The 27,789-nt window shown below is 33.0% G+C and overlaps 1 protein-coding gene across 1 annotated transcript in view; it reads left to right on the top strand.

The window, feature by feature from the left end:
* Window positions 1–25,399, top strand: part of Galphao (G protein alpha o subunit) — a 215,259-nt gene extending 189,860 nt beyond the window's left edge. The window contains exons 5-8 of the mRNA XM_085822055.1: window positions 9,350–9,478; window positions 11,652–11,781; window positions 15,299–15,452; window positions 21,904–25,399. Of these exons, the coding sequence (XP_085678181.1) occupies window positions 9,350–9,478; window positions 11,652–11,781; window positions 15,299–15,452; window positions 21,904–22,091 (601 nt within the window). The 3' untranslated portion in view covers window positions 22,092–25,399. The remainder of the gene's footprint in view (window positions 1–9,349; window positions 9,479–11,651; window positions 11,782–15,298; window positions 15,453–21,903) is intronic.
* The last annotated feature ends 2,390 nt before the right edge of the window (window positions 25,400–27,789 follow it).

The following is a 27,789-nucleotide window of genomic DNA, read 5'->3' as shown; positions in this document are numbered from 1 at the left end:
GGCTTATCTATGCGTTCAGTAATTCGAGTTTTAACTCTGATAATTCCGTTCACATCTTTGAAAACACACAAGTTCCGAATAGAGGTTTCACTAGGAAAAAATTGAGCTTGCACATTACGAATAAGCAGAATTTCAGCATTTTCAATCTCCTGCGTTAGAAGTTCTCCCCCCCCCCGTCTAGTATCATGACGCGATCTTACATTACTGATAAATCTCAATATCCATGCAACCATTCTAACTATTGAATGGAAATTTGAGAATTTAATGGCATACCATGGGACTCTCTCTTCCGACAAATTAATATTACATAACCTAACCTTTCTCCTTTCAAGTGTTATTTCGGGTGTTTCCGTTATCAATATTTGGGTGTCAGGCCAGTTGTCTCTTGCTTGCAACAACCATGCCGGGCCTTTCCACCAGCAGGATTCTAACAATTTCTTAGGGGAACACCCTCGCGAAATCAGATCAGCTGGATTCATTTTCCCTGGCACATGTCGCCATTCATTATTAGGAAACAGATTATTTATTTCTTTTACTCTGTTCGAGACAAAAACTGTCCAATCACCACGTTCTTTTAACCAGTATAAAGCTACCCTAGAGTCGCTCCAAAATATTGTTTTAATCTCATGGGCATTTAAAGCCTGCTTCACTGAATATGCCAACCTGGCACCAATGCAGCAAGCCATTAACTCTAACCTAGGGATCGTTACTTTCTTCAAAGGTGCAACTCTGGTTTTTGCTCTAACAAAGTAAATTTTTACCCCTTGAGAGGTTCTCGTTCTAAAATAAATACAGGTGGCATATGCCTCTTTGCACGCATCTACGAAAACATGCATCTCAGTGGAATCATTTATTTCAATATAACGTGAGATTTCGATATCTCTTAATGCATCTATTTCTCTAAACCATCTTTTAAATGACATTTGAATACTATCTGGTAAGGGAGTATCCCACTTTAGATTTAAATTCCACGTTTCCTGCAGTAAACGCTTAGGTGGTAAGATTGCAGGACTCAACAGACCTATTGGATCAAATATTTTGTGAACTGTAGCTAAAATGATTCTCTTAGTAAAATTCTGATCTTCACTTACAAGATTAAAGTTTAAATTACACTTAAGAGTGTCCTTATCAAGATCCCACAAAATTCCCAATACTTTCGTGACACCAGTACTATTAAAAACATACTTACATTTTACATTACTCTCCCAGTTTCTTAAGTTAATGCAACCCCGTGACAAAATGTCTTTTGCATTTACAATAAAATCTTCCTGCTCCTCAATATTTGCAACACCAGAAACACAATTATCTACGTAAAAAGAATGTTTCAGTTTTTGTGCTATAGCATCAAATTCAGATGGTACATTATCTAATAAATGTGTAATTGAGGCTGCTAATAAAAATGGACTCGACTTTAACCCAAATACTACTCTGCGATGTCGGTAAACAATCTGTTCACTCTCAGACGGATAAAAATCAGAAATGCTTTCTCAATATCTGAAGATAATCCTATTGGATGAATTCGAAACCTATCAAGTATCTCTGGAATTATTTCTAGTAAGTTCGGACCCTTATACAAAAGGTCATTCAAAGAGCATTTACCACTTTCTCGGGCTGACGCGTCAAAGACAGGTCTGATTTTTGTAGTGGTACTCTCCTTAATTACTGGCCGATGAGGTAAAAAATGTCCCGTCTCAGCATTATCAGTTACCTTTTCAATTATATTCAATTTCTCCCATTCCCGGAAAATCGTAGTATATTCTTCTAAAAATGCTTTATCTTGTGCTCGCTGGCACATCCTTTTATGCCGCTTCCAAGTTAAATCTTTATTTGTCGGCAAATCGGCCACATCAGATTTAAAAGGTAAACAAAGTTCATATCTACCGTCTGAATGAATTTTCACATTATTTTTAAACTCTTCCAAAACTCTAGAATGTTCTAAATTCTTTCTATTATTTTCAATGGGATCTGAAATACCTATGGATTCTAAAGACCACAAATCTTTTATCGAATAATTACTAACATACAATGAAATTGCATTCAAAACAGTATCATCATTGCTATTTCCAAATGACTCATGCTTCCCAGTTAACACATGTCCCAAACAAGTGTCAATCAAAAATAACCCTGACTCCAACTGAACAGATTTATTAGGCGTTACGTTCGAACAATGGCTAGGTCAGAAGGGATTCGTAAGTCATCTACCCGATGAATTAACAGCTATCTTGTCATAAATGGAGTACTTCATTTAAACTTAAGCAAAAAGATTTATTTACACATAAAGACAAGTTAAAAGAATATGAAATATTTATCTAGCTACAATATCTATCTAGTCACATCATGCAAACATCGTTCTTAGCTAACTAAACCGGAACTGTTCGTTTTCCTCTGGCGTCCCATGACGTCAGTCTCTATCTGGCTTTTTATTCGCTGGCGTATTTCGATGCCATTCCCAACAGTAATTCTTTGCAACAAATCATTTGCGGGAACGGAAGGAGCATTAGTACTAAATACTTCTGGTTTCCGATTCATATCACTAATTTTATCTGCCATAGACGCTAACTTGGTTACATCTTCATCACTAACTAATAATATATTTTTTATGGAGTCAGGTAGCTTCTCCAGCCATAAAGTTTTGATTAGATTTTCAGACACATCTGTAGTAGTAACTGATCTCAACTTCTGCAAAAGTTGGCTTGGTTTCATGTCTCCAAGTTCGATACCAGTAATCAAACGTTTAATCCGTACATTTTCACTTTCTTTGAATAAATGTAATAACCTAATTTTAGCATCCGAATATTTTGTGGCACTATCGTTCGTTACAATGTCCCAAATATTTTCGACGAACTTAGGTTCAAGCTGTGAAACTAAATAATTAAAGTTCGTTTCTTTTGAAATGATATTACTAATTTTGAACTGAGCTTCAACTTGAAATAACCCTATTTCCGGTTTATCAGTCCAAAAAGGAGGTATTTTTACACTCACCTTATGAAGCTCCGGTGACTGCATCGTATCTTTCATAGCAGTTTCAGAAGAGTCATTTGTTGACATTTCGAAAATTAATCAGGATCACCACGATATAGCCTTGGCTACTAATGTTTAAAATTAATTTATGACTAGTAACAGCATGAATTATAAAAACATAGCTAAGTTATTGCATTTTATTTTCCAGCTATCGAAATGCGACGCTACGAGCAACGTTTTGAAACCAAAACCTCGCAATCATGAATCAGAACTCGAACTAGTTGCCATTCAGCATAAAGAAATTTAAATATAAATATGAACTACTTATTGCCATTCAGCATAAAAGAAATATAAATATGAATATTAACAAAATATTAAAGTTAATTTTATAAAATAATTAAATACATGAACAAATATATGAAATAAAAAATAATTATTTCTCATGCACTAACTGGGCCACACTACAAGTTATTCAACAAAAAATTTGCCCATGCTGAAACAAAATCCCAGGCACTTGTGAATAATGTGCTTTCCTCATATGGATTTTCAGAATTAACAAAAATCTAGAAAAATTTATTTTAAATCCATATATTTTGATGCATCTAATCATAAGGATACAAAGTTATTTCCAACCACTATTAAATTATTTGATTATGAAAAGGTTTAAATTTTAGATTTCGTTTCTTTGCCCGGCGAAACTTCTGAAATAATTTTCAGTTCCGTTATGAATATTTTTGGGGAAAAAATAATTTACAACTTAAAATGATTGAATATTGCGCAGACAACACGAACGAAAATTTCGGAAGAAAAGCGAGACGAAGTACAAATACTATTTTTTTGAAAATTAAACAAAAACCTTAATCAAAACATTATTGGTGTTGGTTTTTGTGCAGAGCATATAATGCACAACGTTATTCAAACAGCTGCTGACTTGTTACCCTTAGATGTTGAAAATATTGTCATTAAAATATATTTTTATTCCTATACAGTGGCTCCCAAAAGTGTTCGTACACTTAAGGATTTTCATTGAAATAGGACTCTATCCATTAATTAAAAGTAAACTTTCTGAATGAGATTTTAATAATAAGATCTATAATCTATTCGTAACAAAATTACATGAAATATTTTTTAAATATAGCGAAACTTTATTTTTAAGAAATTAATAATCAAAAAATGATAAACATTTTATCTCACAAAAGTCTTCGTACACTGAAATATTTTTGGATAAAATCAAATTAAAATTGTCGTTTGCCGCTTTTTTTTAATTTTTGCATTGTGGTGGCATTTAAAAAATCGTTTGCTTTAACTTTTTATTGTTTACTTCATAATATTTTATTTATTATTGAAAAATGGGTCTCAGTCATAAAGAAATTACAAACAGCATTCAAAAATTTATAATTTTTCACCACAGTAGTGTTAAATCAATTCGAAATATCGCTAAATTAGTTAATTTATCCCATTCTACAGTGCAGTATGTGATAAAACGCTTTAAAGAAGAAAATCGGATTGTAATTAAGGTAAGAAAAGGTCGACCGAGAAAGTTAACTAAACGTGATGAGAGATTTATTATTAGAAAATTTGTGAAAAACCCACATTTGAGTGCTGTAAAAGTTTCTTCAGAATTTAATGCAAAGATTTCTACTTCAGTTTCACTTTAAACTGTTCTACGAATTCTCAGAGGAGCTGGATTACATGGGCGTTCTGCCCGTAAAAAAAATTTTGTTAGTGAGAAAAACAGAAAGCTTAGGCTTTCATTCGCAAAATCAATGATAAATACTCCCGAAACGTACTGGAATAATGTCCTATTTGCTGAAAGCAAATTCAACATTTTTGGTTCCGATGGTCGAATAACTGTATGGAGAAGAAAAAATGAGGAACTTCATTCTAAGAACTTAAGCATGGCGGTGGAGGTGATCTTGTGTGGAAGGGGGGGGCATGACAGCATCAGGACTAGATAATTTGGTATTTATTGATGGCATAATGAATCATTCTCTTTATTTAAATATTTTAAGAGAGAATTTAAAATTATCAGCCCAAAATTTGGGTATTGGAAACAACTTTATTTTTAATCATGATAACGATTCTAAGTTCTCTCAACGTTCGCGTGTAGTGTCTTTATAATTGTCCACAGGTTTTGAAAACACCGCCTCAGTCGCCAGATTTAAACCTCATAGAACACATTTGGAAAGAGCTGGAGGTTAAAGTACGAAAAGACGACATCAAAACGAAAAGCGAACTCAAAACAACCATGATGGAAAAATGGATGAACATTGATACAGAAATTACAAAAAAAAAAACTTATAAAATCTATTCCTAGACGTTTGAAAGCTGTTGCGGATGCTAAAGGATATCCTACTAATATTTATTTAAAGAAAAATGAAAATACTTACTAATATGTCAAGATTTGTTTGAAATTGACGAAGACTTTTGTGAGATAAAATGTTTGTCATTTTTTGATTATTAATTTCTTAAAAATAAAGTTTCTCTTATTTTAAAAATAATTCATGTAATTTTGTTACATATAGATTATAGATTCTTATTATTAAAATCTCATTCAGAAAGTTTACTTTTAATTAATGGATAGAGCCCTATTTCAGTGAAAATCATAAGTGTATGAACACTTTTGAGAGCCACTGTATATACACTGTGCGCATTAAAATGCTTAAAGAATTTTGTGAAACTGCGGAAGTCGAATATTAGAAAATACTTGGATACAGTAAAACGCACAGTTGAGCTTTTTTGCCAGCTGTCGAAAGAATTTTGAAGATATACAATCCTTTGAAATCCTACTTTCTAGCACAGCAGGATAAATATCCTAAAATTTTAGAAGAGTTTTCTGAAAAAAAAATCTTCTAAAATTTGGCTAGATTTTTTAAGCAATCAAGCAGCTCTTTTTCAAAATGCTATAAAACGTATTGAAGGTGACAAAATTTCAGTAATCAAAATAACAAATGAAGTTAATAATTTAAAATTTAAATGTCAAGAACGGTTAGAAAATAATTTTCTTCCGTTAAGTATTCGTAATGGTACTAGCCAGCTAGAAGAACAATATGCAATAAATCGTGCATATATCATGAATCACGTTAATAAGTTCTATAGTAACTGCATAAATTTACAATACAATGATACTGAACATATTCATTGGGTTATATTAAAACAAGAACTTAATTTGAATGTGTAAAAATCATTCGATCATATTACTCGAAATTTCTCATATATAGTAATATTTCTGAAAATGATCTTTTTAATAAGATAATATTATTAAAAATATATTGATAAGGAAAAGGTTAAATCTTGGACATCAGCGAAAATCACAATAGAGAAAAAATGGTTAGAAATTTTTTATCATTTTGAAACAAACCATGTTCCATACAATAACGCACTAAAAACTGCGGAATACGTGCTGTCCTTACCAGGGACTAATGCTGCTACTGAGTGCTTTTTTTTCTACGGCAAATAAAGTGCGGATATCAGAAAAATCATAAGTGGTGAGACTTTGAAAGCCATTTTATGTGTGACATATAATTTAACAAATTCTTGTGAAACATTTCATGACCTTTCAAACAACAGCAATCTACTAAATTCACTCAAATGAGAAATATGCCAAAAAATAAAATAATGCTGTTACATAATTTCTTCTAATGTGTTTGTAAATTGTACTTGTGTTGAAATTTTAAAAATATATTACAATACTACTTTTCGTTCTATAAAAATTTTTGTTGCGCCATATAGACCAAATGTTTAATCATCCACCCCGGTCAATGGTGTCCCGCTTTACCAATGTTAAAATCTGGTCACCTTAGGTTAAGTGCATGATGCCGATTCATAAGCAATAACGTACGGCATTGCTTATGAATCGGCATTATAAACTGTACTACAATCTAGAAAAGTAACTGTGCCTAATTTCTGAATTTTAATATTTGTGCATACTATTATTGCAAGAACTCCTGTCTGAAAATTTATTTTGGAGCAATTGAAGTGATATTTTAGAAAAAAAAATCATTTTGCCGTAAAAACTGAGATTTATCAAAGGTTTAAATTCATGAGTTTTGTCTAAATAGCTAAAATATCTGACATGAAGCGGTAATCATATTATATTAAAATAATTATGATTTTCTCCAAAAGCAAATGCATTTTTAACACTTAAAACATGCCATTAACACACTATGGTAAACTCAAAAGAAGACCCTTATCTAACTTACAACTTATCTCGATCATTTCACAAATACGAGTAATATCCCTTACAATGGGAATTTAAATAATTTTGAAGACCGTATCAAACACAAAAGCATGAATATAAAATAATAATAATATTTATACATCTGGTAAATAGAATGGTGCTCTTATAATAGACGAGCTGCATTTTATGAACGTAACTGAAAGTCATGATAAATATTTATCATCCCATAAATTTAAACTGAAAGGACTTGAGATTTTATTAGTATATTGAAAAACAGAAATGAATGCTACCTTAATTTTTCACCTAAAGCTTGAAACGTCAAAGATTATTGAAATATATGTAACACTTCCACATTCGTAAATTATTCTGAGTGTATACCATAATTTAAAATTAATCATGGACTGATACTTCTTTTGAATGCTATTAAATAGGTAAGATCCAGGAATTAAACTTATATCAATAATAAAAGATGTTAGAAAACGCGGACGAAGCTTGTAAGTTATCTTCACTCTCTTTTTCGTATTCCTTCGTGGTGTAACTAGAAACACATCCGACATGCAATCGGGAGGTCTGGAACTCGAATCTCGGCGAAGACATTGCACATATCTTCAGTTTCCTGATATCGAAAATTCCCAAAGACTCTAAAAATGTGCCCGAACAAAAAGGTGGCGTACAATAATTACTCACCACCAGGATTTGGCGACTGGGTCTCCTCATTCCCAGTCGCTCTTTAAAATGGAAGTATATAAAGGATTTTCTCCTTCCCTTTCCTTCGTGGTGTAATTGGAAGTACGTCTGACGTATAATCAAGAAGTCCGGAGTTCGAATTCCGGTGAGGGAACAGTACATTTTTCACGCCTCCTGTATCGATATAACTTAATGATCCTACAAAATTAGTTTTAATCACTATCATTAAATAACTATGTCAGATCTGGATTATTCCACCTGAGAATTTGTACCGCGCTGAATTTTGGATGGGATCATTAAGACATATTTTATAGAAAGACTTTTCGAAAAACATATAAGAAATGTTATGGAATGGTTAATCTTTTTTTAAATTTATTTTGCAACATGACGCATCAAAGAAAGACATTATTTAATCTGAATTAAGGCGGTTATAAAACTACGTTAATTATAAATCATGAATATAAGGTGGCATGGGGTAAGTTCGTTAAAGGAGCTTGTGCGTATACTGGTTACTTTCATTACAATATGAGCTCAATTTCTTTAGTTAGATTGTAGTTACCTACTACAAGTTAATATGAGTTATCTGACATAGATGTCACGCAAGAATGCACGTGTTTTCCTTGCTCAAATCAACTAAGCATTTTGTAGCAGCCTTGTTAATAATTCTTCTCTTGCACCATTAAACATGAAACAAGGTTGTAAAACATTTTTAAGTCACGCTCTTCCGTTTTCGGGAAAAGTGCGGAGTAGTTGACATTTTGCAACAGCATCCTATCAAAATAAAAGTTTATAAGGAAACTTAGACTCTCAGTTATTATTAATTAAATAATAACTGTGCAAAGCAATAGATAGTGACATAGTTATATATTTACATACCAGACTAAAAATACACAGGTTTAAACACATATGCAGTCTGATGTTATCCCACGTCACCTTACCTTAAAAGACATTCTGTTGGAAACTGAATGAAGTTTATTAGATTATATAATCTTAAGATTCACCTACGTAAAAACGTTTTAATTTAATGTAAAAGTGAAAGTTATTATAATGTACTTTTTAAATGTTAGGTTGCAATTATAACATGATTATAGCTTTCAGAACAGTAGTTTAAGTGGATAAACATTGCCTTTCGTTCAAATCGATAAGTTATTAAACCAAATTAGTTAATTTTAATACCAACTAAATTGTTTCTCTCGCGCTACTGTGTAAGATTCAGCCTGTTGACACTAAAAAATAGAATATTACCTTAGATTTTGCATGAAAAGATAGCTTATTTCTGAAATTGTACAGATATCTTTATTGATTGTCAAATATTTTTCTTCTGCGTAAATAATCGTAATAAATGTACGAAATTTGGTAAAATGTAAATATTCCTGTAATTTAATTTTAACGTCATCAATTTTGTTTTTAGGCTACTGATCGAGTATAGACAAGCAAAGAAAAAAATTGTCTTTAAGTTTTAGATTTTTTGTAATACCCTTTTTTTTTTTTCAACTTTTGGCATTTTTATTATCTTTTCAGCTTTTTGGATGATTTAGATCGCTTGTGCAAAAAAGACTACATGCCTACTGAACAAGACATTCTCAGAACTCGTGTCAAAACGACTGGAATTGTAGAAGTCCATTTCTCCTTCAAGAATTTAAATTTCAAGTAAGACACTTTTTTTTCACTTACATAGAACGCATATTTGACCAGAAATTGCATTTTGTGAAATTTAAATAAAACTCTACGCTAATCTTCTAATCAATCAATTTAATCTAAAATCTAAATTGTGCTTAGTATTAAATACTAAGAAATTACTAGTAATATTACTAGTAAAAAAATTCATTTCATTGATCGCGAGCAGAAAATTTTGTACAACAGAAAAATAAATGGAATGGTTCAACTGGCGTCATCTATCCATTTCTTTAAGATTTATGCTCAAACTAATTCCTCTAAATGCACATAAAATTAATTATAAAATAAAGTACTTCAGTTTCATCAACTCAATTAAAACTAGCAAATATAAAGTCGAGATAGTGTAATGGATGTTTCGCAACTTTTGCTGTATTTTTATAGCTGTTTCTTCTGTTGCTGTATCTCTGATAAATCCTGAATAAAATATCTAATTATATTACTTTGTTATCCACGTATTCAAAGCATAAAAACACATTACTGGTATTTTAAATAGCATCTAACTGCTAATAAAATTTAATCTAGTCGAGACAAAAGATTTTGACAAGTACAAGTTACACTTGTTAATAGTTCGGAACTTCTTTATCTATTTAGTTTATGGTTACATTTATAAAAAACATTAACGTGTAAAAAGTAATGGGTATATGAAATGTTTTTAATTTAAGCGTATTTGAAGTAAAAACTTAAGTATAATTAATATAAAAAATTTATTTAATGAGTAAACAAGGTAATTTCATATGAATTTTCTTATATTTTAATATATATATAATAAACAGTAATACGGCAATTAATTACTTTTCTTTATATAGTATGTGCAACAAAACACTTAAACTTAAGTAAATACGAATACCAGTTGCATCACCAAGTACATTTTTATTATTTTCGTCAGTACATATATTGAAAACCAAATTGTGAATCTTATTTTAAAAGCGTTATTGAAAAATATAACTATCTAACGCAATGATTTGCCATGTAAGTAGTAATTTCCGTGTGTAAGTACAGATCCGGTTTACATATTTTTAGAACGACTTCGATGAAGAATTTTAAAAAAGCAAATGTTTTCTGGCAACAGCGTATTATCTGAAATAAGAAATATAGTCCGCTACTTTACCTTTTTATTCCTATAAAGTCTTCCCTGGCGTTTCACCAATGGACTACTGTGCCTTTGATCTCTTTCTAAGCTCAAACCCACCACGGTTGATTGACGCTGGAACGTTTTGGAAGAGGAATGAAAATCAATACTTCTGGAAATTTTACGAAAAACTGTTCAGTCATAGAAATTACGAAGCAGATATATAGTCCAGAAAAAGTTGTCAGATCGAACATTTAAAAAATACTCTTTACATATTAAACATTAATTAAACCGTCCGGAATCATTCTAAAAATATTTCAACATCTTATGTAATACAAATCAAAATTTAGCTTTATTTAGTTGGCACATTTCTGAAGAACGCAGCTGGCGCTTTTCCAAAACTAGAGCCCTAGGTGGCTACCGTATATTATCGAAGACTTATAATAGAATATTATAATAGCGAATATTGCGGAAGTGTAATATTGATTAGGTGCAGTAGTCATGGAGGTGTAATACTGATTAGGTGAAAGTAAGCCTTATCCTTGAAGTCTGGGAAGATAAGAAATGTAAAAGAGTGGGTGATAGGGGAAAAAAGAAAATAATTTTCCGGGAAAGAAGCCAAACACGTTTTCGATATTTTCTATGCGATTTATATTTGTTTATAACTGAATGTTTATATAACAACAAGATTAGTATTTGTTGTCAAGTTATTATCAACAGCGCCATGGAAATGAAGAGTATTAACTAATGCAAGAGGTACCAGTAATTGTTTTTATTTTTCATATACAAGAATGAATTTATGGTATCGCCCAAGACGCAATCGTTGGGTACCCCACATTTCAAGAAGCTGCCAAATCAATTTCTGCATTAAAAGAAATTGGGATAGATTATATTGTATGATGAAGGACCCCCAGAAGGTTTGAGTGGGGTGGGATAATCCCATTTCATAAATCGGCCACTGCCAATGCATGCTTAATGAAACTCAAGTTTACCTTTTATTTATTTATGGAATTTTGTTTTCATTTATTTATCGAATTTGTTTTATCTATTTATTAACGATGCTATTTAATGTTGCAGATTATTTGATGTTGGTGGTCAGCGTTCCGAAAGGAAAAAATGGATTCATTGCTTTGAAGATGTGACGGCGATCATCTTCTGCGTAGCAATGAGTGAATATGATCAAGTCTTACACGAAGACGAGACCACCGTAAGTACATAAAATTAATAAATAAACGAAACACCTAAAAGTCTTCAGAATTGCTTTAAAATATCTTTAATGTATCATAATTGGGCAGTTCAGTAGGAAATTTTATATCAAAAATTGCATATGTGACAGATTTCTTTGTTGTGTCGGTTACACCAGGCAATGAGCAACCTTGATTTGCCCATAGATAACATTAGATTGAATGCGCTCCTAAACGCATAGGTTTAGGAGAAACAGTTCGAAAACATGGCGATGACCCTGCAACAATGCACCAAGAAATAGCAGTCAAGTATTCAAAAATCTTTATTTAGGGAAGAAGTGTAATCTATATGGATTCATTACTAGATGAAAATTCAATAGGATGTCAAGCATTTGAGTCATCCATAAGTGTATGCATGGATTGGGAAGATAAAGACATTTGTCGCTAATACGGAGGATTCTTCTCGTCCGGATCCAGTAATCGAGGAGTGCTGCATGCTGCAGCCCTGGAAAACGTGATAAAATGAAACACAGTTAAGAAGATGGAAACATTATTGGTTGTAAATAAGCTCATTCATGAACAGCTCAAATTCCGGAAATTTGTGAAAGATGAGTTCGCAAGCGCCTGACACCAGAAGTGAAAGATAGAACTGTGGATGCTTGCCAAGAGCTTCTGTATCGGTACTGAGTTAAATGATAAAGCAATTTTGCAACTTAAGATCACTGCAGATAAAAAGCAGAGTATACTTCTGAATGGAACACCGGTCTGGCACAATGAAAGTATGTATGCAGTTTTTTTTAATGTAAAGCTTGCATCTGAAAGCCGATTGAGGATCAATTAACGAACTTTGTCGAATGGTGCACAGCTCAACTAAGTCTCGCTGTTGACCGTCGTTACATCATCTGTTAAATTTGATTGCAAACATTTGTTGCAATGAAATCTTTTTTTAAATTTCAGATTGAAAAATATTTTCGTTTTTTCAGGTTAATTTCAGAACTGCAAGCGAGAGGGAGGGTCGTATCGCACCGTTATTAAGTTCATTAGGATAGGCAAAGCAATACAATCTACAAATTCTCCTTATCAGGATGCATGTAAGAAGATATGTAACACTCTTTCTTGCAATAAAAGATTATTCTTTTATTGTCATATTTTTAAATTTCAGACTGCAAAATTGTCTTGATTACGTTTTTATTGATATTCGATATTGAATGCTTACGGTAATAACTGAGATGAGCTGACACTAAACGCTAAACAATTTTGTATTCCATTCTTCTCTTGTTTTTCAAAAGTGTGCAGTGAAATTGTACTATTTAAATCTTCAGTACGATATGTTTCCGAATGTTAAAATGCTACATGCATATAAAACTATATTTTATCTATAACTATGTATGCATGGATGACAATTGCATTACTAATTGAAAAAAATTACCTGAAAATTAGCAACAATTTATAATCACTGTTGCATTTTGGTAACTGTCCTTAGTAACTGCCATAAAAATTTGCGCTCCAAGAAATAATTGTGGGATCGTAACGAAACTCAGCATGAAGGTACACGTCAGGTAGATAGGAAAATGATTAGAAATGCAGCGTGACTACTCATTGCGTAATGCCACTAGAAGGCGTTGAACTTCGTTCTTCTCGGAATATGAAACAGGTAAGCAGAGCTTGTCTGAGCGTACTTAATCTTTTGCTAGGAAAACCTGAGGTAGACTTGCCGTTACGCCGCCATCGAAACCAATATCAGCAGCTGTCAGAGTTCGAGAGGAGAAGAATCATCGGGATGATGGGAGCTGGGTGGTCAGCTCGGCGAGTAGCTCGTCTGGTAGGCCGTTCTGATTTTACTGTGAGGAGGTGTTGGAACCAGTGGACAGAAGAAGACGTCATTTACAAGGCGACCAGGCTCAGGTCGCCTTCAACAGACCAGTTGTTGAGAAGACCGTCACATCATATGACACGCACGCGTAGAGCCAACTGCCTCATTGGCCGCTATTTAGACAAAGGCAGCAGCTTTATTACGGGCCCCTGTATCTTCTCGAACCATCGCAAGGCGCTTGGTTTAAGGACATCTGGTATCGCGGCGCCCATTACGTGTGCTGCCAATGACACCCACCCACTGACGCCTCCGGTTGAAGTGGTGTCGCGCACGACAGGATTGGACTTTAACGGAATGGAACCAGGTCGTCTTCAGCAACGAATCTAGACTCAATTTGACCAGTGATGACAATCGTGTTCGTGTGTGGAGGCCTTGTGGTGAACGCCTCAATCCTGCTTTCGCTTTACAGCGACACACCGTTCCCACAGTTGGTGTGATGGTATGGGATGCCATTGCTTACTATACACGGTCACCCCTAATATTGATCCATGGCACAATGACAGTCCAGCGGTACGTCCATGACATCATGCAGCCACACATGTCAGGGCTCCCAGAAGCCTGTTTTAAACAAGCCAATGCTCGGTCACACACAGCACGGATCTCACAAGACTGCCTCCGCCACATTTTAACACCCTTACCTGGCCTGCTCGATCCTCAGATCTGTCACCAATCGAGCATATCTGGGATCATTTGGAACGGCAAGTTGGACAGCTTACGAGATTGGCCGAACTAGAGGCGCGTTTACAGTAACTGTGAAGCGAGATTTCTCAGGACACCATACGGAACTTGTATACCTCAATACCCGCTCGTATCGAATCGTGCATTCGCGCTAGAGGTGGTCAAACAGAGTACTAAAACTTCCGTTCATGTGTACTTTTTCTGCAATAAATGATCCTTTCTTTCTTTGATTTTCTAATCACTTATTTATATCAAAGTAGTACTTACATATGTAAAATTTCGTTTCATTCTGACAACTCTTTCTTGGTGCGCAAATTTTTATGGGAATGAGTGCATGTAGAAAATTTCTTATTTCGGGATTTTAACTTAATTTCATTTTGCCTTTACTATCGTAAATTCTATGTGATTATTGAAAATATTATTTTCTTTACATCGCGATTATTTAGCTTGTAAGGTTTATGTTAATTTTTCTAACAGTTAATTTTTAGTTAAAAGTTACTTTCCTATCTTCCTGAATTTCAGCTTATAACTTCTAGCCAAAACGTATTTTCAGAATCGCGTTTGAATGCAATTGACGAGAAACATTTAACTGTGTAGTTCTACTGACTTCGTTAAAGAGCCAGACCTTACCTTAATGTAAAACGTGTTAACATACGTGTTTTACCTTAATGTAAAACTTATATAAGCTTCTCTTATGAAATCCTCTTTACAGGTTGTATAAGTAGGTTATCCCCTTCTTTTGTGTCTGTGTGTTTTGCTTTGCTATCATGAACTACTAAACTACTTACTTACCTAAATACAAATTAAAGATAATTTATAAAATGCTTCTAAAATTTAATAATATACCATTTGACATAAATTTCACTTTAAGACAGAATTACTCAAAAAATCACTTTGAAACATGTAAAATCACAGTTGTTGAGTCTCTAACGTAGGTTATGAATTACATTTTTTATTTACATTATTTTCATTCTAATGTTTCCTTCTAGAACCGAATGCAAGAGAGTCTGAAGCTTTTTGATTCCATCTGCAACAACAAATGGTTCACAGACACTTCGATCATCCTCTTCCTCAACAAAAAAGATCTCTTCGAAGAAAAAATCAAGAAGTCTCCTCTTACTATTTGCTTCCCAGAATACACCGGTAAGTTGTGCCACCGCTACTTTCAGTATACTTTATTCCAATTAAGATTTAAATTTGCTTATTTTAAGTTAAGTATTTTATAATATGAACTTCCCCATATAATTCTTTAGTTTCAAAATTATAAATATAAGTGAACACGAAATTAAAGCAGTAAAATGTCTAAATATTGAAATTAAAAGTAAAATAAAAGAAAAAACTGAATATTTACAAAGAAATTAAATATGTGAAGGCTGACATAATTCACATATTTTTCGCACTAGCATTCCCACATGTGCAATTTCACTAAAAGTTTCCATTTTGTCTTGCTTGTATTTTAATTTTTATTGGCATGTTTTCACACTTTTACTCTTTTATTTTTGAGTATAACTTACTCAAAGTTTACTTTTTAATTTTTACCCATATTTATAATTGTCAGACGTGTTTTGGGTGAGGAAAGCTTATATTATTGAATATTTTCTTATAGCTCAAATAAGAAAACCTAAATCTTTATTAGCTGCTTTATTTGACTGCAGCTTTATATTTAAAGTCAATTATATATTGTAGTTTTATTTTGTTTTTACATTTTCGTTTTCGTTTTTAATTTTGTTACCGTAAGGTACTCCGCTACCTTTTCATTCAAGTAGTCTGTCGGTTCAAAGAAGAAATGCTTGATTTCTTTGATTTTGCAATCCTGCTTGCAATAACATTTAAAATAACTTATTCCCTTAAGTGATTTTAACTTGCAAATCTCATATATGCCTTTAGATAACAGATTTTCATTTTTTAATGATTGTTAGGAATACCTGTTCACTCTTTAAAACATCACTGATTTTTTAAACAGCTTCTCTAGTTTGGATAGGAAAACGATGTTTGACGTTCTGGTGCCGTTCTATGGAATCCCAGTTAAACTAATAAGAGAGCATGCGTTAATCATATAGACGTCAGAAAAAGCTCTCTGTTGTAAGCAACTCTTTCAGGTCCATTCCACGTGTGCTTGAAAGGGCTTAGAAGATTCATAGATTGAAAAGATCAATATAAACGCATTAGGAAATCAAAGTCATGTTTCTAAAACCGCTGTCTCACAATTCAAATCAAATGTTATCTTTTTGGAAAGGAATCTATTTATCCTGAGGAAAGGCAAAGCATTTTTAATGTCCTTGATTAGCAATGATGCTGCTGTATTCTAAATTATTAAAGTTTACCGTGAGGATATTAAGAAACCAGCGAACTCAAAAGGAACAAAACATTATCAGCACGAACTGTTGACATAAAATGAGATCGGGATCCATTGTCTCATGCTGTTCACACTGCTACATGACTTGAAATCGAAATTTCTTGGACTTGGCAGCATTCTTCCATTCATTTCGGTTCAATTTTCGGTGATTTTTTGCCAACTGTAAATGGTTATTGCAGTTTGCAGAACATATTACTGTGATCCGAATAGATAGTCTGATTTGAAATGCAATTCATAATTATTTCTGACGAGTGGCAGCACTAGAAATGCAAGATAATTTTAAAAATTAAATTTTTATCACATTTTGTACGAAGTTACTGTTTAGGATAGAAGAAAATGACACTATGAATTGAGACAGTTAAGATTCAAATTTTATATGCGAAACAGCTATCACGTGGGATTACCATTCATATGTTCTGCGCTTCTAAATAAATGTCTACTTAATGGCTGGATAGAGTGCGCTATTGCTAATTACTTGACATTTCCCAACTGGCCGCGAAAACTACGTGGTAGAATGCACTATGATATTTTTCCTGCTGTGATATGTCAAGGACCTCTGACAGATTCGTAGGACGGGATTCATAGTTCCACCGACATCTCCGTAGACTTGCTACCGAATGTTGGTAAGAACGACTTCACAAATACAACATATGTAAATTGTTTTGATGCAAAAAGTTTTGATATTTTTCCTGTCTATTGATATACAATGGTGACTCTTTTATCATAAATACTTCTTTATATCAAATACGTAAATTAGTTTCATTCTTTTTGAACTGCTGCGTATAATTTTCTAGAAATAGTTTTGTGTAGTTGTTTGAATGGTGCACGTGGGTTGCTTTTCACGATCGACGAACTGCCATCGATCAGCTACATGTGTATTCATGCCCGCAGGAAACCTTCTTATTGACTGCCTTTCGCTTTTAGTACCAATTATTGTACAGTCTCAAAGCCTTTCCCAGAGTAATAAATAACTTCGACTTTTGGCTTCTCCAGAACAACTCTTTTGAACAAGACTATCAAGTGCACCCTTTTGTGAGACATTCTTCTCATTTATTCAACATTCATTACCGCCCATTTTTCGAAATCATTTAAATCCTACATTTTTCCCGAACCATTCACTACACATCGCATACCTTTTATTTTCTGTAAAACTCTTTATCAACCGTATTTATGTATGACTTGTTATGTGAATGAGTATTCGATTGGTGTTGGTTGTTCTAGTAATTGTTTGTTGAATATATCCTGTCTGTTCATTCAAATATATAGATAAAATCTATTTTTCTTTTTCTTACCTTTCCTCTCTTTTAGATTTCGTGGAAGATCTTTGTATTTTACTTAGCAAGATATTATTGAATCCACTGATTTTCAGGGCTTAATATATGCATAACGTATCTCGAAGTAAAGACTTTAATAAAATTATATCAAACTTAAATTTTCTGGATAGTGTGTGGGTCTAAGTTTTAATAAAATTAATTTTAATGTACAATATTAGCGTACATATCAAAAATAGATTTAGAATTAGCAGTATTATCCTTTATATTCCAACTGAATACTGTCAGCCGTAATTATACAACTATGATTGCCGTGATTTCCTATGTATATAATTGCTCTTGAATTAGAGGCCGTTTTTATAATAAAATGAATATTGGTAAAGATCATGCGAATTTTATTTTGCAAAATAATCCATTATATTCCAACTGAACACTTAATCGTTGTCATAAATTTAAATTACAATAAAATTGTCATATTGGGTTGCATCGGACTTTCTAAGGAGGACTTACATCCGATCCACACAGTTACTGATTTTTTGAGGTCAACAACCTTCTGGAGCTGATCTGACATATGTCAAATCTTTCGAAGATAAGCAAAAATAACAACACAATAAAATTATTTGGCAAAATATGCGAGTCGCTTAAAATTTCTTTACAAAATATCCAATATTTTAAGGTAAAGAGAAATATTTATACATATAATAAATTTCCTATGTAAAATGAAGGCCAATCATTAAGGTAAAAATTCCACGAGCTTTAGTAAGAGAAACCAACAAGAAGTCCTGTAAATACTTTGTTTCTTTCTTTCAGATAAAAATGATATTCACTGTTGCCATGTAAAGAAATTACATCTTTACTGTTTAAATAAACTTTTAAAAAAGGCCTTTGAAAGATTGCTATAGTCACGTAGAATTACGGGTATAAACATGCAGTGTTCTTGTTTTCGATGTGAAATTTTAATTTCGCTTCCATTTTTATGTAAAATAAATACCTAATTACCGTCCAATACACTTAACCGCTAAAAGAGAATTTACAGGAATCGTATGAAAGACTGCAATAGATTCATGGAATGCTTTCATAAACGTAAAATTGTTACTACAGAAACTTTATACTATTCTATCCGTTATTTTATAATTATCTGATATTACTTCTGTCGGAGAACGTATTATTATCATCATGTTTTTAATTTTTGATGTAGACATACGAATTGGAGAAATTCTGAGGATCAAAATATATATGTCATTAAAACATTTTTTCAGATTATCTAAGGTTCTAAGGTTCCAATCTAAGGTTTTTCATTTTGTCTAATTTTAAAGGCTACCAAACTATTTGATCAAATTTTGTCTTCTTTAATATTGCTTCTAAGTTCTCTTTGATTTGGGGAATATTTATACAAATTCCTGGTTGAAATATTGCTTCAAAGTACTTTTTGAAAGCACTTTTTATATCAGCGCTCTGAGCAAATTATGACTTAATAAGTGCTAATTCATTATTTACTCATTAGTGCTTTATAAGTTCAGGAAAAAGGAATGCAAGAAACTCGGTACATTTCGTGTTCATTTTCTCAAAGTAAAGAACCAATAATTTTACGATATCCTGAGATTAGTGGTAGTTTGCATAAAAAACAAATGCCTCCAGTAAATTTGAGATTTATATTTCAGCTGATTCTGATATCTCAGCTGAATCATTCTTTCAAAGACAATAGAAAAGAACATTATTAAATATGATTTCAATTACGATTATAAATAACAAGAAAGAATTTTAATTATATAAATATTTCGGGAAAGCTTCGGAAGCGATTTTGGAAGACAAGATAGCTCAGAATTAAGAAATGGGAAGAATTATGTCTACTAAAAATTGCTTAGATATTACTAAACATGATCATAATAAGATCGCACGAAATTTTTCTTTTATTTCTGATTCAAACCGCTCCTGAAAGATAATGCGTGAAAGACAAATAGAAAAATCGGCAAGCATAATATATGAAGCATTCAAGTAAAAAATGCTGACTTGAACAAATCGTTTATAATAACAAGATATTCAAACATCTTCTCCATAGTTATTTAATTCATAACTAATCATTGGACTATTTCCTTAAAATTGTCCTGTGTCTCGCGTCAAATTAGTTCTTTAACTTTGCCTAGAGAGAATGACTTGATCTGAAGTAAATTTCGTGTTTCTTCATTGGGCAAACATAAAATCGCCAGCCGGTAAATCAAGGTTGTAAGAGATGTTTATATGATTCTCAATGAAATTTAAGGTCCTTTAGGAATTAAGTAGTGTAGAGGGGAAAGTTGTTGTATAGTAGGATAGTTCTTTTTCTCAACATTGCTATCTCTTGAATGCCTGTTGTGAACATTTGAATAATTTATGGATCTCACCTTCAGTGCACAAGTATATTATTTCTGAGTTTGTATAAAGTATTTTTTCAACTTTTTACCTTGCATGCCAAGTAGCGCCACTGCCTTTCTTTCTTTTAATAGCGCCAGCCCGTCCAAAGCTACAAATACAGTGGGTAAAAAACGTATTTGCAATTCCCTATAATTGATCAATCTAGCTAACAAAGGAAATCCTTGAGAAATTTAGCTGACCATAATGAACGCAGAAGGCAATAAAGACACAAATCTAATGAATCTAATATACAACAAAAACGTAAATTTGCATGTCAAACAAGTATTGGCAACATCATACAACAAAATGTGGGAACAAAATTTAATACTTCGTATTCATACCTTTCGCATTTATAACAGCTTGTTCTAATACAGAAAATTTTCTAATACAGAAAACTATTTCTAATACAGAAAACAGAAGTCCTGGTTGTTGAAAAAGTCCTGTTGGGAAAAACCAAAGCCCTGTTGGGAATTTTGTGCCATTCCTTGCAGGAGTATACGCTTAAGTTCGTCTTTACACGAAATTTTATGTTTCTTGACTTCTAGGTCCAATTTATGCCATAAATTTTCAATTAAATTTATGTCAGGTGATTGTGGCGGTGCCTTTAACTGGCGAGGAGCGTTATAGAGTAAGTATTGCCATGTGAAGTTCACTGTACTCTTAGAGTCACTGTCCTGTTGAAACACAAATGATGTTCCTAAGCCACGTTTCTGGGCACTGAATTTCATGTTATGGCGCAATATGTCAGTGCACGTATGTGTTATGATAATAACATTAATGAAGCACAGGTTACCAACTCCGTTTGGCTGCCAACTTATGTTCAGTTGTAATCCTATAGCACGATAAGTTAAACCCTCATTTCTGAAACATTAACATAAATTCCTTCGAATTCGAAGCCAGTTTATCGCAGTATTAGCAAAATAGCATTTTAAAAGTTTGGAAGTAGCACTGCACATTTTATACAGTCTAAACAAGTGACCTCAACATAACAGAATTTGCATAGCAGTTAGATCTTTGCCAATACTGTTTTGACAGGCAAATTTACTTTTTTGTTGTATATTTTGTGTAAAAAGCTTATTAAATTGAAAGTTTCATTAGATTTGTGTATTTATTAACTCCTGTGTTCGTTATGTCTAGCTAAAATTGCCAAGCATTTCCTTTGTTAATAAATATGATCAATTATAGGCAATTGCCAATACCTTTTTTACCCACTGTAGATTTATACCGTGGAATTTCTGCCACGCTAATTACTAAAAGTGCACAATTTGGTAGCTTTTCATTTGAATGTCTTTTACATTGAAATGATATTGCATGTTTCTAAAATGTCCTCATTGCGATAACTCATAATAATAATAATTAGTTTTATTTGTAATGAATATTCCTCATCTAATTACTCTGAGTGAGATTTCATCCAATCTTATGAATGAGAGTAATCATTAACAGAGGAACTCTCTCCTCCCTTCCCTAAATCTTCATTTAGTTATTATTTTTTATTTCAAATCAGTCTTGATAAACTATAGTTCAGAATTATAGTGCAAAATAATTCAAAATCTAACGTAATTTCTATACTTTTCAGGTGCACAAGAATATGGAGAGGCAGCTGCCTATATACAGGCTCAGTTTGAAGCTAAGAACAAATCCACTACAAAGGAAATTTACTGCCACACGACATGCGCCACGGACACAACTAACATCCAGTTTGTGTTTGATGCCGTCACCGATGTTATTATCGCCAACAACCTCAGGGGATGTGGCCTCTATTGAAATTGCTTCATTTGCTCATCCCCTTCTGCTCCCCTCCTACGGCTTATCTTACACCTCGCAGGTCCACTTGCCCTTAAATTTACAGTTCTTCCCTCTCCCGCCTGAAGAATGAAAGTTTTGAGTTTCATGCTTTAACTTTTATTTTCTAATGATTAACCCAATCTGTTTCCGTCATTCACTGCCTACTTTTTGTTTCCAAACACCTGCCATCTCTAGCATCTGATTTATTTCATTTATTATCTCCCTCTGTTTTCTAATTTTTCAAAAGATCTTCGACCTCCTGTAGCTCGATTTTCTTTGTTTTGAACCTATGTTTCATACGCATTTAAACGATCTGTTTCTTTTCGATTAGTTTTCATTTTGTTTCTTGTTTCAACTTTTTCTCTCCCCCCCACCCACCTAAACCTTTTCATCAGCCTTCTCTAACCAGATATCTTTCCTTTCCTTGATTCTCAGCATCGTTTTCCTGTAATGGATTCAGACCTTTGTATATCCTTCGCTTTTTATATCTGCTTTCGAAAGTATACACCTTCATCTTTGAGGGCTTTGCCTTTTGGTGTATTTTGTTGCTGCACAATGTAATTTTGAAATTTTGGCTATTATACCTTTATGAAAAGAAAAAGCCGAGGTGAATGAAGTTTCTTACATATTCCTAAGCCAACATCCGTATTTTCCGATTAATTGTGCACAACATTTTATTTTATTTTATTTTATTTTAACCCCAATTGTGCATTTTGGGACAAGGCATGGATGAGTGCGACCCTGCACGTATAATTAGATTGATTGCAAATGCAAAATACTCGCAGATGCATTGGCCATATCTTCGCCAAAAGCGATCCACCACGCTTCAAACTCGGAGAATATAAAATGTTCAAAACTCTTGGCCGCAAACCCCGTTTCTTTTAATGTTGAATTCAATTTCAAATTCCAATTGCATTTAGGATCGCCATTTCGGTCAATAATGTTTTCCGAACTCAGCGAACGTCGAATGCATAATGAATATGTATTTAGAATGAAAGAATTTACAAAAAGACTCTGTCGCAGGTTTCGAGCCCCAAACCTGTGATGTGACTTTTTGTGGCATGTGTCAAGCAGAAAGGACAGAAAATTTCACTATTTGTACGTTCATCTTATCGTTCGTTTGTTGTATTGAGCATTGAAGATGGTATTTCGTGTAGTTCTGGTGATGCATTTCAACTTTGCATTGCCTATATTATTTGTTTACTATGTTTCATTTTGTGAACATTGTGTAACTTATATACATGTATCTATCATGTTAAAAAAGAAGAAAACTAGTTCAGTTGTTGCCACAGCTACACTTGTGGCAACAACATAGTGAATGCCATCACCAACTAAGTCTGCCGATATCTCAATTCCGCGTCGGCAGAATCTTCATTAACTATGGAACATTTCGACGACCAAATCTGTCACTTCAGCCACCTTTCAAAGGAGAAAACAGTTTGAATACCTAGATAGCAGAGAAAAATGACTTTTAAAAAAATCTACAAATATTTCTCCATTTTGACAAAGAACATTAATCGCACCCACCAGTGTTCTCGAGCAACATAGTTAAGGTTCAGAACTCTATGAAACACAAAAAAAAAGTGATGGATACAGAGAAAACTGGATGACATTGTTGTATTGACGTAATGTATGTATTGTCCTTTGAATGCTATACGGATTCTTGTTTATGTAATGGAGGTATCTTCTGAAGCAACAGTTGATATCTTAGGCTCTTTTGTTGTTCTTCTGTCTTGCGTTCTGCCCATGTTGGTTTTAATAAGATTTAAACATCGCTGGATTAATTAAAATCCAATATTTGTCTCAAGCCGCATAAGCGGCAGTCCCGTACGCTGGAAGTTTCCGCGAACACATTTATTCTATCTCATGGATGAATGCTTTCTTCCCTAATACACATAATCCGCACTTTCCCCAAGATACTAGTCATGAAGTAATGCTTTAATACTTTTATCTTCCTTCGACTTCAGCAGTCTGCGCATATGGCGTATGGTATTTAATCCTATTTATGGCCAATTTCAACAGCTGAGAAAGACTTTTTATAAAAAAAAATTGTAGTTTTAGTTGAAATTAAGAGGAAGCAATTCAGTTTTTTTATTTCTACTCAAAAATCCTAAGTATATATTTCTATAACATAAACCCTCACAAAATAATAATAAAAAAACTTTGAATAATTAAAAACGCGGCATTTTCTGCAAGCACCAATTTTTGTGCATCATTTCGAATTCCAGTGCCATTATTTACCATATCCGATTTAATGCTGCTGAAGGTGTTGGAGATTCTAAATGATATTCAGTCATCCAATCAAATGCGCATCAAGTAAACTCTGAAATCGGATACGAGCAGAATGCTGGCACTAGTTTTCAACTTCACTAAACCTCTTTTATGTTTTTCTGGTATGCAGTATCTGCAATTTTAACACGAAAAATAAAGTAAAATTTTCCGAAACGTTAGTTCGCACCGGACGAGCTACGGAGTAGAGTTACTGAATGGTTAGGTATAATCTGGTAAATGATTGACAGTTGAAATCTGTTTAATAAACAAATTGCGTTCTGCATCATAGACCGTTGTTCAGAAAAGCAAAAGAAAGGTAAAGAAGCCTATTCGTATCTTGCGGTGGCTGAATTGCAAATTTATTGATGTGCTCTTGTGTTTGGCCTTTTTACATTGCCAAACCAGCCACTGTGAGATAATTGTTTGCCTCTTGTAAACGTGTATATATCGCAGCGTAGGAGGTTAAGTTTCCTATTTATATACTGATCTACAATTCGTGAATTTTCTGTATGTTTCTTTTTCGTTTTCAAGGTTGCCTCTGATGCTCAAAGTTCTCTCCAGTTTCAGAGAGTCTCCCGTAGACAACACAAGGATTTTTAAGATCGAGGGAAGTGGAAAGATCAATTTCCGTGCTTTTTTATTCCAGGTTTGGGTGCTTCGACATTTCTTGTAAGCTCCTTTTAAAACCTGGAATCTTAATTCACCCTAACCCCTGTAAACTGATCTTAGGAATTTTTTTCTGGGATCGAAGTCGCTGTATAACGTTGTCACCTGTTGCATCATTTCCTGTCTTGCAAAGAAGCCATGGGATGATTGATTGATTTAATGCTAATTCATTTTGATGTACATGCAAGCCTATAGTTTTGTGCAATAACGTAAGGCTGATTATCGATGTCATTGTGAATAGCGATTTAAACAGTTGTATAACTTATAAGGCAAAGCGGGGACAGGGAATTGTTGGATCTGCTTTGCCTTATTTTATCTGTACGTCTATTAAAAGAATTTCTAATCACAAAGCGAATGTTTATTTATTTAAAAAAACAACACTAACCACATAAATAAGAATAGAGAATTATTTTTGGATAAAAATTTAGGTTAAATCCCAGCATCTGAATAAGAATAGTAAGATATTATCAGTATTACGTCCACTCGACAAACCTATGGAATGGCGCATGTTTACTTTTAATGGCTATCATCCACATGTTTCTAGTAGCGTACATCACCAACATGGAACCCAACGTATATGAAGTTGGTCCGCAATGATATTCAGACACTAGGCAGCTGCTAGGGATTGTATTATTGAGATAATAAGCCCCAAAATTTACTATCAAACTATCGTTCACAACATCTGAGCTTTTCTGCTGGCTAATGTCCCTTCTCCAGAGTATCCCACTGAAGATGGCTTCTTGAATAAATGGTGAAATTGCGCGTAGCCTCTGCACCGGGCATGGAAATTGTTTCTTATTCCTATTTTTATGTTGCCGTCAGTGGAATGCAGTTTTACTGGATTCACGGTTTAATATGCAGATGGGTTCGAAGAACTGTAGACTGCAAATCATTACTCTGTTCACCACTTTTGAACAAAGCCCTGTTTTCATTATAAAAATTTGTGACAGTTTCTGTTTCCTTGAGATATTAATGATCGATTGACACATATACCTGAACGATAGTTCATGGTTTGCCCATGTTTTCAACATTTCTAATACATACTCACGATAGCCGCACGCAAGCAACTCTGTTTCAAGCTGATTTTTACACACCATTCAATAACAATTTGTCTTTTATCAAATTCTATCAAAACGACAGGTATATGTATTATCAGAATGGGTGATCATTTGCATACCTGGTACGTTTTGCAAAACTCAATTCTGAGTTGCATACATGCTGTTCTGTGATCTTATCACTGACTGTTCGTCTATTGCCGCTCCTATTTATTTAGAATTGGATGCTTAAATTAAAATGGTTCTTTGATGCATGTAGTTAGTAAGATATACCGATTCTTTTGAAAGCAATGAAATGATAAAATCTCGAAAAATCTTTTGTTGTATTCTTGAGAACAGTACTTTTTTCACACAGACTGAGCACTACAGTCATCCATTTAATAAAACTGAATGAACACCAGATGCACAAACTTTAAGAGCTTAAGACAACAACGTAAAAATCACACATTTATTACCCCCGATACAGTTTAAAACATTATTAAACTGTTTAAAACATTATTAAACTGTTCATCGAAGAAACATTCATTAAATAAGGATTATAGCAGTTAAGGAATTAAAAGTATAATGCAGTATTCGCGTAAAAAGAAATATTAATTCCCATTCAAAATGTTTCTTCAAATAACGATACAGAAGTATGAATTTAACACGGGCATTCTTCAAGATACTGAGAGTTTGATTTCAGTAAAATGTAATAAAGTGATTCTAGCAATAAAACAAATCACATGAATATTTTGCTTTCATAAGTTCTTATAAAAATTGTAAGCGTATTGTACTTTTTGTGACCTATAACGTAATGGTGTTCTTCCGATTTCGTGTTCTTTGTACCATTCGTTGGAGTAACAATTTCCTTCAAGAACTTTACCTTTGCTCAGACAACAGTGCAGTCTCTCTCAATCAACCGACCTAAATTTCTATTTGCGTTCGATATGCTTTTCTTTTTTCGTAAGGTCGCTATCAAACCTTGGGATTTAAAATAGACACATGGAGTTCTTTATTTCAGTTAAGAAGACAGTTGTTGATAACAAATCTATTTTTAATATAATAATAATAAACTTTAATATGTAATTTTAATATAATAATTCTTAACAGGAAATTTCCAATATTATGAGAATTAAAAATTTATTAAATATGTAAAATTTTTATAAATACCGTAATATTTTGCTGAAAGAAAAGATAAACTTGTGACACTATCAAGTTAAACAATAGGTCAGTTTAAAGAATTTTTCACTAAATGAAGAAATTTAATTCAATTACATTTACTGGACTGAAATTTACCTAAAACTGTAATGTTTCGAAAAAGTCAGATTTCTGGGGGTTATCAACATAATCAATAAACACTAATGTGCTTATTGCTTATGTTGTTATCTTCAAAGTGTTTTTCTTAATTAAAAAACACTTTTTTTCAGATTATTGCAGTTTTCCATTTATTACCTAAAATATACAAAGTGGTTTTCGTAATAGAAAAACACCTTATAGATTTGAATGAAGTTGTCGATATAAACACAAGGCTGAAACCCGGAGACAGAAACTGATACCATATTTCATGTCGGCACTTATTATTGCTAATCTGAATATCAGTTTCTGAAGTCCTTGAAAATTTCGATGAAAAATCACAGAAATTGTATAAAATCAACAGAAGATAATGAGTAGAAATAAATACTCTAATGGAATTTGAGTTTGAAATC

This window comes from Stegodyphus dumicola, chromosome 8, assembly GCF_044657685.1.
Source record: "Stegodyphus dumicola isolate Sdum_Otavi_A_Nest chromosome 8, ASM4465768v1".
Taxonomy (NCBI): Eukaryota; Metazoa; Arthropoda; class Arachnida; order Araneae; family Eresidae; genus Stegodyphus; species Stegodyphus dumicola.
The sequence above is the reverse complement of the archived record's forward strand: the minus strand, read 5'-3'. Positions and strand labels throughout refer to the sequence as shown.